Here is a 13,025-nt window from a genome sequence, read left to right as displayed (position 1 = left end):
AACACCGATACAGCTTCTATTCAGTTGCAGTGTTCTTCATTAAGTGAATGTTACGTGAATGTTATCTGCATTCCGACCAATGTGTTGTTGCATGATAGTGTGCACGTGAAGGTCGACAATACAAAGATACATTTTGTAGTTATTGTTCTTATTACCATATCTTCCTTTTTGGTTATTTCGCAATTATATATTTACAGTACACAGTGTTCCAGGAACGTCTACTTCTGATGTTGATTGCAACAGAAGTTCACTTAATAGATTATGCAGGTTCATACTTGCAATTTACTGATTTGCAATAAGCTGCTTCGTCATCGCTGGTATGAAGACATTTCGGGCAAGTAAAATACTGCTCCGAAACGTTTACTTCTGCTTAATATCAGAACCTTGATAATATTTAAGTTTAATTGTCGCATCTTTCGAATTTGATGTGTAAGTCAATACCTAATCAGTACTATTCACGCAGCTATTCTTGAAAACCCAGAACAAAGCTGGCGCATGGATTAACTTCAGTTCGTTGGCGTTATAGTGACTTGGCTAAAGACGATGTAGCGGACAGCCCCGTCTTCACGGTGATGTATACGCTGCTACACTATGCGTCGACGCATAGATAGCACAGCAACTGAACAGTAATCCTTTAAGAACATGAAATTTGCGCAACTAACGGGTCGCAGGAAAGCACACTTGATAAGTGCATAATAACTATTGGTTTTTCTGGACATCGCCTGATTTCGTGTTAGCATAGCTTATGAGCAACAAACCCAAAATGCCATCAAACGCACAATCACTCCCTCAAGCAGGAAATTCAGCTCCTTATTGCACAAACATTAAGCCATCGCTTACGCATTTGGCTGGGCTAGATAATAATCTCTGCAGGGATTCAAGAATTTCGCTTTCCTTTTGTTCCTTCGCAGTAACTGTTTGGCAATGCAGCGGCCTGTTTGGCAAACAGTTTAGTTCTCTTCGTTTTTAACACGAGAACACTAGTACCTGCATGTCGGAAAAAAAGTCGTCCGGTGTCGGCGTCGGCGTTCGTGACCGTTTGGAGCATCGCAACCTGAGCGGCCGCAGCAACCGGAGCGACCGGCCGCACAGGCAACCTAGTTGCGCCACCCAGGTCACGTGACCTTGTGGCGCCATCACAACCTGCCTACCGGATTTTGTAAAAACTGACTGATTATGACTGGTCGCGAGAGGTTGCTCGTGAAGGGCAACCTGGCAGCGGCAAGTGTGGTACGAGGACTCCTAGCGATCTACAAACGTAAAGTCGAGAATTACCAACTCTGTATATATCTGCAATAGCCCATTAACACTATCACGTAATTTCTCTCAAGGGGAGCTTAAGTGTCCCGGTAAAGTCTTCTCTCTCTCTCTATCTCTCTCTCTCTCTCTAATAGGCCGCCTCCATTGGGCAGACTTCTTCCCGACTAATTGTGCATGTGAGGTTGGCGGAGGTGAGGGCACATTTCATTCTGAACCCCCCTCTCCCCCCCGAAGGTGTGACAGTATGTTGCCCGAACAAAAAAAGTGCCATTTCAGGGTAACATAGCAACAATAAAGTGCAGTTTTCTTTGGAGATGCTTAATTGAATACTAGTGATTAGAAGGGGTTGGTACATGAGGAGCGAGTCACAATTATCTATATCTATGCAGTTTTCGCTGCAGAGCTGTTGAAGCAATGTTATTAAGCAAATGTAACCAGATCATTGCTCTCATTGGAGTAGAGTTTGTCACTCATCTCGCAAACAGTGGCTCTTTCATTTCATATAGCAATTTTATTTCAGCGAGGAAACGTGTTTACCTTTCTTGTTATAACAGCATACCGATTCATTTTCAGTATTTTCAGTTCCGCTAGTCTACACAAACATCCTCATTGGCCTGGCTGGCACGACGTATACTGCTTTGGTGAGGAATCTTGTTTTATTATGTGCGCATGGCTGTTGTACAACGATATGTAATAAGCATCTGCATAGCGCTTTACAACCATACCACCAGACTTGCGCAGTGGCATCGCAAACTCTGTTTAAAGAGTAAGGAATAGACATTTTGGATTTCAATGTTCATGGCGCCAATTTTTTTGCCTCGCTGGTCTTGCAATGCTCCACTCCTAAGATTATGTATAGATCATGTGTCCAGATAATTCACACAGAAAAATGGCCTGCGGCAATAGGAAGCGACGCGGCCGGCCTCGACGTCTTGGATGAAAACTTTGTAATTGATGTTACGAAGGCAGCCTAGATTGCTAAGTTCCTTTTGAAATATATGATATCGAAGATTTCTTTGGATAGAATGCTCGTTAAGACAGGAAGTAGCGTAAACACTAATCCTTTGGTGCTGCTCATCACTTGCCTTTCTGTAATTTATTCGCCCCTAACAGGTTACATTGGCTGCGCCTCATGAAGTGTTAGTTATCATTTTTCTTAGGAGCCTAATAACCGCTCTTCCAATAGATGATAAAAAAAACGTCAGAATGATGGCAATGCTAGCAGCAGGAGGAGGTGTGGGCTCAGTCTCCACAGACGGCGGAGCAGGGTTGCGGCTGTTGATTTAATGGCGTCGGTTTCCAGTTCTCGATGTATGTCACTGGAGTTAAAACGACGATGACGAATATAGGAGCCGGAACACAGCGCCTCATTTTCAACTAACAGGTTCACTACGAAGCCAGAGACATGATCTGAGCAAACGGCGCACATCAATTTAAAGAACTATAATAAAATATCCCAGACACGAAGGGAACAGAGGTCCTAGTAAATAGTTCAATGAGTACGCCACAACGTTGATTAGAAATATAACTTTCGTTTAGGGGTTGACAGGCCCCATAGCACTTAAGCAGAGTTCATCGCGCTCCAGAATGATGTCGGCCCTGAATATCTTTTATATAAAGTACAGCAGCTCCAACTGTTACCTATAGTACTTGCCTGAGACAGGCACATCGTGCAAGTGTTTTTAAGCTTGCTGCTTAGGATTTTTTAATAAAAAAAAGCTCTAAAACGCCAATCCTTCATTTTACTAGACTTCTAATGTCTATGTATAAACTGCCGCTTGGTGCCAAAGATCCTTCTTTTTTCCGGTGCGGTTCGACAGGAAAAGACAGTGGCACCTTTCCTGAATGTCCGCTCTTGTGCAATTCGCCTAACATAAGCTTGCTGCCCGAATAGCGGACTTGGGTGCAGAATGGACGGACATATACAGCTGACAAGCGCCTGTCTTGTGCCTATGTCCCATCGTTCTGCGCTTTTCACTTCAATGTAAGGTTTTTGGCGCCGGACATTGAGTTTTTGCGCAATTTTTTATACTCTCAGCTTAGAAGACAGTTCTCGATTGAGCTATACTAAAGAGAAGAATTGTGGAACGGAGGGGCATATAGATGGCCCTCCTATAATATAAGCCAAATGCACCGAACTCGGGGAGCCAACGCCAGTCTATGCGGGGTTCCAAAGTGCAGTATTCTTCGCTTTGTAGGTTAGCATATTACGGTGCCTTCCTGCACGGGTGTGTGCGGGAAGACAAAGTGCCAAAGCGTACGGTGCGGCGGACGTACAAGGTATGCCGAAGTAGAAGCCCGGGCGAATTGGTAGGTAATCAAAGAAGTTTAGTAGACACAAAGAAGGTTCTGAACACATATTCACAAATTGTCCACTTTTGCCCCCGTACTCATGGTACGGCTCAACGGAATCACTTAAATTTCGTATAATCTCTCTGGAGAGCGACGGGCTTCATTAGAAGCTGCTATTGTTCTGCAGCTGTGGCATCACTGAAAGAGACTCCTCTTGAAGAGTACTCATGTACAAAGGAAGATGTTTGCATTAGAAATCCAACAGTTTTTTTACATGGAGACGAATTCAGACTGGAATGCTTGACGCTGTAAACTTCACCACTCGTGTCTTTTAAGACATACTTTCATATTCCGGCTTCAACCCGTCCGCTTACACTAACACGTCTTGTTCTGTAGCGCACATGTCTTCTTTCGCTATCGTACTTTTGCCCATCGAGAATGGGGTCGTATTAACAAACCGATATGGGAAAGCCTTGAAACTTGTTCGCCAACCAAACGAGCCGCCACGGTAGCTGAGTGGTTATGGCGCTCGGCTCCTGGCCCGAAAGACGCGGGTTCGATCCCGGCCGCGGCGGTCGAATTTCGATCGAGGCGAAATTCTTGAAGCCCGTGTATTGTGCGATGTCAGTGCACGTTAAACAACCCCAGGTGGTTGAAGTTCCCGGAGCCCTTCACTACGGTGTCTCTCATAGCCTGACTCGTTTTGGGACGTTAAACCCGCATAAACCATAAAAAAACCAAACGAATGCCCAAACGAAGTTATGCAAGAATACTTCATACATCCCTTGTGGGCACATCGTATTATTGAAGGCAGAGATATAGACATACTTGTCTCACTAGATGATGGAGTACATGTATGTAGTGACAGAGTGCTTGTCGCGATAATAGAAAGAGAGGTTCTATTCGCATTTCAGAAAAGAAGACAGACAGCAAGAAAGAACAAAAGGCAGCGACACTTGATGCAGGGCTTTTTTGCTGTTTACACGTCTGTCCTTGCATTCTCAACACGTCATGTCATTTTGTATCTACTACATTTTTTGATACAGGCTGCAGTTAGCCTTCTTGGTGACGAGTAAACTTTGCAAAAAAAAAGCGCGTCCACACTCCACAAGAAAGTGACAACAAAAACAGCGCGGCTCACAACCGAACTTTAATTCGACATCAAACGAAATCTTAGAGGATACATGAGGGAGGCAAACATAAATAAAACAACAATAATTGTTGGAAGAAAAGACGGGGTACAGTGGCGCAAGAGGCCGCCGAATCTAACCTGCGATGACTACCAGTTCTCTCAAAAAGAACCTTAAGGCTTAACAGAAACTTCAGCACTATTTTTATGCTCTGCTGGTCCAGTTTTTTGCTCCTACTGATGATGTTCTCTTTTTTTCGAAGGGAGGACTCCGCAGCGTTGTCTGGGCGGACTGCATTCAGGCGGCCGTGATGATCGCGTCACCTGTCACTATCATAGCGAAGGTTATATATGACTCCAGTGGAGTGTCGCCGCCTCTTAGGCCTATGGCCGATTTCAATGTCAACCAGTATCTGGTGGGGTAAGTAGTGGAAGCCGATAGGTTTTTACTATCACTCACGGGATCTTACAGAAGTGGAATATATTTGACATGGGTAATGTTCGGCTCTGCATAACAAAGTAAGCGTACGGCGCGCCATCTATGTCAAGTTTGAAGTGCAAACAAACAATAATTATTTAGGCCTCTGCAAATCTGGAAGTTGTTACTCTTTTTCAGAATTATTTAGCGATTGCCTCCTTGCAGCCTGCGTGTATTAAACAACTTCTTTCGGAATCAAAGAAACAATGATATGAAGGAATAATTCCATCTCTGTAAGTAAATATAATTTTTGTAACGTTACCAGACACATTGTTCAAATTACTATCAAGAAATTTTATTCACAGCGGCCTTGTTTCATTGAATTTTTCATCATTTATAATCGATGAAGAGTTGTATCAAATTGTGTTCCGAACACATGAGATGTGAAGCATGCACATCAAATAGAAAACTACTACGCTTGAGCGGTAAATACACTTATGTAGTGTTTTTTTTCCGTCCTACATCTCTCGGAAATAATAGTATAGCAGGTTCATGTTTCCTTATCGCGAGCCATTTGTTTTCAAGTATACAGAATAGCCAAGTTAACAGCAGCAGCGTAATACAGCTTATATACACCTGGTTACTTAGGCTATGGAAAGGAGAATTGTTTCAACTTTTTTCATGGTCGACACGGAAGCTGTTTTTACCGTTTTGCTGATGATACAAAGCTCTTAGGTTGGGAGTAACTTATGCAGTTTTCAACGGCTATTCCGCAAACATTTTTCTCTTCAAATACATGCCCACTAAATGAACAAAAACATTTAGCACTGTTAGAGTTCTGGCAGATCATATAAATGTAAAGAACGCCAGTGACTAAATAATATCAGTCGAATGTAGATGTGCATGGAAGCTGATGAAATAAAACCACCACAAAAAGCAAAGGTTTAACCAAGTGCTATATGATTTCAGTGGAATACTAAGAAACAAAGAAGCATGCCACTGCTTAGCAGCAGGGCCGTCATCGAATGATTCAGAAATGTGTAGTGCTTAAATAAGGACATAATGAAAACCACGAGAATTATTCCTACATATTTTTAACATTTCTACTACGGAGTTTGGAGTTCCACTTGGGCTCCCTTTTTTTTACCCTTGGTTGGGGTAAAGCAAGGAGCGAACGAGAAATTTTCGAGTCATATCACTTCAACAAAACAAAAGATACATGTGTCAGTGGTACGTCAGTGAGCTTGTTCGATAAGGCACTTATGTTCTTAAGCTCTTTCGAGCACCCATAGATAACTATAGAAAGCGTGGTGCGAGGGGCACCTTTTCCTCTCTTATGTTTTCTATTTTTTCATCTTGTCGAGTCCACATTCCTTGTTGCATTGCTGAAGTGTGATCTTCACTAAAAATTGAAGGAGACATTTAAGCTCGAACTTAAACGCATGAGTCGATGGTGTAATGTGTTACTGCAAATACACGCAGAATTAGTCGTTCCCTACTTAACATTCATAAATTCTTCGGAGTCCTCATACCACTCCTGATGCAGATTTGCAGCTGCTAAATGATGCGCCACTGCCCTGCGATGGCAAGTGGTGCCACAGGAGGCGCGGCAGGTGGGGATTGTGAGACCCCTGGTTGCTCTTCCCGGGCAACCTCTGGCGACCAGTCAATAAGTTCAACTGCCACCTGCCATGGGGCGCAGGTTACTCACAATCCCGCGGGCAGGTCGCGATGACGCTGCAAGGTCACGTTACTTAGGTGCGCCACCTGCCTCCTGGGTAGCCTCTATAGGGTTTTTTTCTCGCATTACTCGCTCACCATCATCGACACGCATGACGATGCCGGATTCTCCACGGCTCAATCTGGTTAACGTTACCCCATTAAAATAAATTTAGGTGATAGTACAGTGTAGTCCTGTGTACCTCTCTGAGTCTGCGTCCTTCCGCTGGCTTTATTTTTTCGAACATTGTTCTGCAGTCCAAATAGTTAGGATGATGCTGATGTATCAGAACGATTTTAAGGAAGATTGACTGTTAAATTTTCAAGTTAGATTCCCGCATGACCGATTTTGATAGCGGGTCACTGAAGAACAGGAACAACAAAAACTAAATGCGTATAAACGACCAATGCCGCAATACTCAATCACCCCTTTTTTCGCAACAGTCGGGATCTAGTAACAGAAAAACTCTCCATAAGGCTAAAAACTAAATAACAATATTTCAGAGATCAAATTCTCCCGTGCGTGTGCAGAGGGAAGTTGTCGAGACAGTTAGCGCAATGCGCGTTGCTGGCTTCCCGCAGCAGAACAAAGGACAGGCTTCATTAACTGCCTTCTTATGCCTAAAAAAGACTTATTCGCTGCTTTCTGTAATCTCAGTTACAAGAGAATAGCTCTCGTGCATATGACGGTGATCCGCAATTAATTAATTTCTTGTTTTTATGACAAGGTAACCTTAACACAAAGCGGTGTTTCAAAAGAGGTTGGGAGGAATAACAACGACAGTTCTTTAATGTGTTTAGGACCATAAAACTGAAGTGAATCGTTTGTTGCTGTTATAAAAGGGCCTGCTGGGTGCAGCTCATGCAGTGGGCATGTGAATCCTTTTTGCCTTTGTAAAAAAATATTCTTAGTTAACGGAGAAAACGAGCTGAAATTTAAGTAGAGATGTGCGCATATATCTGTATATATATATATATATATATATATATATATATATATATATATATATATATATATATATATATATATATATATATATATATATATATATATATATATATATATATATTTCCAGAAAAATCTTCCAGCAAAAGTTTGTTACTTCAACTGACCTTTTTTTTATTGATGTCCGCATACTGATAAAATCTTGAAAAAAATCCAACTGGCCCTAGTGAAAATAAAAAAAATGCAAAAAATAGCATTTCCAGCCTAAATTTTCTTCGTGTTTACAGGGGACACTTCGTCATGTCAAGTGACGACAACACTTGGACTGTCCTGGCAGCCTCCGCGCCATACGCACTTCTACGTGCGTCATTTGACCACATGGCAGTGCAAAGGTTTATGGCAGCTAGAACACTGAGCGATGCCCAATGGTGAGCCTAAGTTTTACTTTTCCTGATTTTCTTCTGTAAAACAAGTTTATATAATCATATCTTGGTTCGTTCCAGGATTGCCGCCAAAGGCGCTCTCTACCTCGCATTAGTCTTCGCACTGATTGCGCTTGCTGCCCTGGCCCTCATATACTGGTACAGGGACTGTGACCCTCTTCTATACGGGGCCATCACCAGTTATGATCAAGTAACTGCTGTTTATAAGCTTTTCCAGATTATTTTTTTAAAATGGTTATATTGTTCAGAGCGAGCCACCGCGAATTTTTTACGCCTCCTAACAGCATTACTCATTGTACCTATTTTATTTTTACCAAAACGGCCTTTGTTACGGTAACAGGCACAGGAAAAAAAGAAATAGCGAACCTGTTAGATGCCTACCTACTCTCAAGTTCACCACTGCCGTGCGTCACTTCGTCGTACAGTGCCACAAAAAAATGCAATAACTCAAACATTGAAAGGTGCCTCGTGGACAAGAAAAAACCTACAGAGCATTGACAGCTGAAACGCTGCAGAATGCACATGAACAAATGAACCATCGAGCTACTGGCCATGATGCTCATTCAAGAGCAGTCGATACTTGTAACCTGCATCGAAGTATTCACTTATTCTCTCCAGTCACTCTCATTGGCCTTCAAGGTGCGTTTGCTGAACAGGGAATGCTTTATAAAAAATGTAGTAAAAGAGTACAAAATACACTGGCTCAGCAACCCCTTTTCATTTTTACTTCTTGATATTAACTCTTTATACGCTTTACATCTGCTAATACGCTACACTTTCTACAGTTTCAAAAATATTGCCGTTCGGTATTGCATTTCTAAAAATCGTAAGCCCAAGCATTAAAAAGAATGCTACTAAGGCTAAGTAGCACAAACAGTAGTGAGAAAATATGGTTTTCTATTCACATTATTCACATAGTTAGGAACGTTGGCGAACTTGCTGCTTTCTGTAATTTCAGGTTTATTATAAAGACGGATTACCCGGGCTTAATAGATAACAGCTTTTGATGCTAATGTACAGCCAGAAGGACGAGGCGTACATGACCGTTAAAGAGAGTTTTCGAAGCATCCACTGGAGGGAATGTTTCTTGTTTGGGCTTTTTTGCCGCATTCGACACTTTGCTTAGTGATATCGCTTCGTGTGCTATGTACGCCTAAAGACACTATTTCTGAACTTAAGTATATGTGTTAATTTATACTAGCAGAGATATGGCAGTAAACGGAGGACATATCTTATTGATGCATTTCTCCCCCCTCCCCCCCCTCGACAACCGAACGAAGCGGTGGCGTTGCCGATATCTTCTAACATCATTCGCATCTACCGTAGCGCAGCATGGTTGCTGCATAAATAGATGACAAACATTCCGACCAAAGTAGGCGACGGCAAGTTGAAAACATTCACAGAGAGCCTTCATGCTCGCTTCTCTCTGTACGACAGCGTCCTTAAATTTTCTTTCCTTCATCTTTTTTTCTCCTGCCATTTTCTCTTCTTTTATTTTTTCTGCTTCTTTCTATTTTTCAGGTTCACTTAGAATACCTTGAACTGCGTTGGTAGCGCTACCTTGTAGCGCTAGTAGAAACTACAACTGGCTTCAGTCACATGACGGCTAAGATGGGCTTAAAATAACAGTTCTCGCTGTAGTTTTTGTCTTAGGTGGCGCATCCAGTATGCCAACGGTAATTTAGGTGGAAAAATACGTCTCCTCGCCAAAGGCGCACTCAAACGCAACGCTGGTATTACCGGCGCTGCAATCAAAAGCTTTTGAAAGCTGGTCTAAAAGTGTGACCCCGCTATGGACACACGAAGCCACGTGTCCGCTCCCCTGCGCATCACAGTTCACTGCTGTTAGGTCCGGCTCCCTTCTCGTAGCCGTCTGTAGTGTCGGATTCTGATCGCATTGAATATATGCGTACAGCTGTTGTATTTTACAACTTCAAAGGAAAAAGCATGCAGCACTTCACAGTGCTATCATGCCACTCAAAATTCTATCGTCCTATTAGCATACAAAGCACCTGCTGGCATATCTGTGATAAACAGCTATAGGGTTCGTCCTAGTATCACCACCGCTATTTAAATGTTTGCTATGGTAGGAAGCTTTCAGTCATTTGCATGTATACATTGAAATTTTTAAAAATGTTTTCTGGTGCAAAGTTAGTTACTACGTCAGAGGAAGGAGCGGATATCTGACTACAGCTGCACTGACAAGCAGGTTTTCGCGTGCAAGTTATGATCTGGTATTCAAAAGGTATTGCTCGTTACACTGTTCCGTTTATTAAATGAGGGTTGCTTCCACGTTGAAGTGTCGGAAATTCTTGATATCAAGTTCTGTCGTGGACAAAGGTTTGTGGGATGCGGATTGGCTGAAAAAATTTATCGCGGCGTGAATAGGTACATCAGGTCATGTAATGCATAGATACGCGAGAGAAATGCGTGCTGCTCTAGAATACTGTTAGCTCACTGGCCACCAAATCAACGTGTACAGTTTTTTCCGCGAATCTGCATCCCGCAAACTTTTTTCAATGTCTGTAGTTTGCTACCTTCAGTGGATAAAAAGCTCGTGCTATACCTGACCGAGCATTAGTACAATTTTCATAGTAATTCCTATAAGCTTCTGAATGAGACTATATTCCTGGCGTGTTCCCATGATGAGCTATCTCTTACGTGCGACTAGCTACAAGCCATTTTTCGTGCTGAGGTGCAGACGTCTTATCACACGATGCGTCCACAATGCCGCCGAAAAAGAGCAAGAGGTTCACTGTGAGCAAAGGTGGAGATGTCTGCCGTAAGCTACTTCAGTCTGGGGGAGGAACACAAAAAGGGGAAAAGATAACGGTGAAAAGGTATGAAAAGGTAATGGCGATCCCATAGGCTAAGCTGCACACTTAGTGTACAGAGCGCAATACGCACATGAATACGCGCATCACATACTAATAACATTGAAAAAATCAAAGATCAACTTATGCGACTTTTACTCTTATATGGGCCCTAATTGCCTTTGCTACGCGCTGGACTTGGACGATGACCTCCATTGGCCGTGGTTCAAAGTGCTGTCATTTAGAACATATGCGGTACACACTTGAAAAAGTAGGCAACATTGTCTCTAGACCACTGCTGCCACAGAGTAGTAAGGAGCGCTTTCATACCCAATTGTGCGGAACGGTTAACCATAAACGAAGTAAAACCCTAAATGCTGTGCGTCGTAAGACTCGACGAGAAAAGTTACGGTTTCCGTGGGCAGCTCGCTCGAACCTTGGTAACTACAATACAGAACTGATGGACGATCTCAGCGTCTTGTTTAAAACTGGAGATCGACACTCGCCACTAAACTCGCATAGTAAAATAATCTTCCTTAAACCGTTCTCCTTCCTTTCAGAAGTATCACATACAATTTATTATCTAGCAACTGAATGGTCGCCTGGGCTGAAAAATGTACAAGTGCCTTGATTAAGACCCATCACATCGCATGTCAGCAGTAGCTGCAGGGAAATAGAATAATTTATGAAAAGTATACTGATGGCATTCATTTTTAACATGCCCTACTTTAGTACAACACAGCATAATAAATAAATAATGGAACAATATTTTATAACAATAATCAATAAGTAAATGAAACTGGCATTTAAGAAATGTGACACCACTAGATAATGACAATAACAAATAAAGTAATAAGAGACCGGACGACAGAAATTACATTTCAAGGTGGTTCTCAGCTGCTTTGAACTAAAACTACTTTTATTTTTATGTTAAAAAATGTTCAGATTAGGCCACCATGAGCTGCAGCCAGAAGTTATTTTGCAATTGCGGTGTAGACCAAGTATCTCTATATGTGGTGCTCACATTTGTGGTTTAATAATCTAGAAGTGTAACTTTTGGCAAGAAATCACGAATGTGTTTCAAAGACATGTATAGTCGTCTTCATGCTTACTATGTTACCAACTTACTACTTACGATGTTACCAATTTATGACAATCGCCAATAAATAGTGGGCCCGGTGGAGCATTTAAAGACATGAATATTTAAACGCAATCCACAACAAAGTGATGTTTTGAGCCCTAGAAGACGCGGAAATAAGAAAAGTGCGCTTCTCGGTGCGCTGTTGCAGACCTCTAGACAGGTGTGCGAACGACGGTACAGTACTTTCATCAAACAAAATTCACAGCGATAGTCCCCACGGGTCATAGTATTCGATCTTTAAGTGAAATAAATAATAGACTTTCAGAGTTTACAATTAAACGAATATTTTTTTATTGCAAGACGAAAAGTTTATTGATGATAATTTGGATTGTTTTCTCCTGTGCTAGAGTACACTTATTGACTTAATAGAAGAACAAAGCTTAATATATCTTGCCCAACATTCTTGGACAAAAATTTTAATTATTGGGAAACCATAAGGTGCTCATAAGAAAATATTGAAGAGATTAGTCCACTCTCCCGATGTAAAGTAAAATATTTTTTTTATGTTTCCACCGCTCGCATCCCGCAGATAAGAATGCCATATAAGAGCAATGGGGAAAGCTTTTGACGATAGCAAAAGCGTTAATAGAGAAAATATGCAAGACTGCTGACAGGACATCTGCAGATATATGTATTGTTATAGCAAAATCTTACAAGACATGAAAAAATTTTTTTCATAAACTATTTCCTGTCAAAAAATGCTCTTGTCCAGAATTGTCGGGTGTGTTCTATTTTGCAGCTGCCAGGAAGCAGTGCGCATTAACTGGACATAAGTTTCAGTTAGTGTTATTCATACAAGTTTCCCATTCAGACCGGAAGAAAGGTACACACCAAGAATCATGGTAGAAATTATGTTTTTCTATT

The 13,025-nt window shown here is 41.9% G+C and overlaps 1 protein-coding gene across 1 annotated transcript in view; it reads left to right on the top strand.

Moving 5' to 3' along the window:
* Nucleotides 1-13,025, top strand: part of LOC144119847 (putative sodium-dependent multivitamin transporter) — a 44,390-nt gene that overhangs the window by 17,613 nt on the left and 13,752 nt on the right. The window contains exons 4-7 of the mRNA XM_077652369.1: nt 1,834-1,901; nt 4,945-5,102; nt 8,052-8,192; nt 8,268-8,397. Of these exons, the coding sequence (XP_077508495.1) occupies nt 1,834-1,901; nt 4,945-5,102; nt 8,052-8,192; nt 8,268-8,397 (497 nt within the window). The remainder of the gene's footprint in view (nt 1-1,833; nt 1,902-4,944; nt 5,103-8,051; nt 8,193-8,267; nt 8,398-13,025) is intronic.

Source organism: Amblyomma americanum, chromosome 2 (genome assembly GCF_052857255.1).
Source record: "Amblyomma americanum isolate KBUSLIRL-KWMA chromosome 2, ASM5285725v1, whole genome shotgun sequence".
NCBI classification, from domain to species: Eukaryota; Metazoa; Arthropoda; class Arachnida; order Ixodida; family Ixodidae; genus Amblyomma; species Amblyomma americanum.
This window is presented reverse-complemented; position numbering and strand designations above follow the sequence as displayed.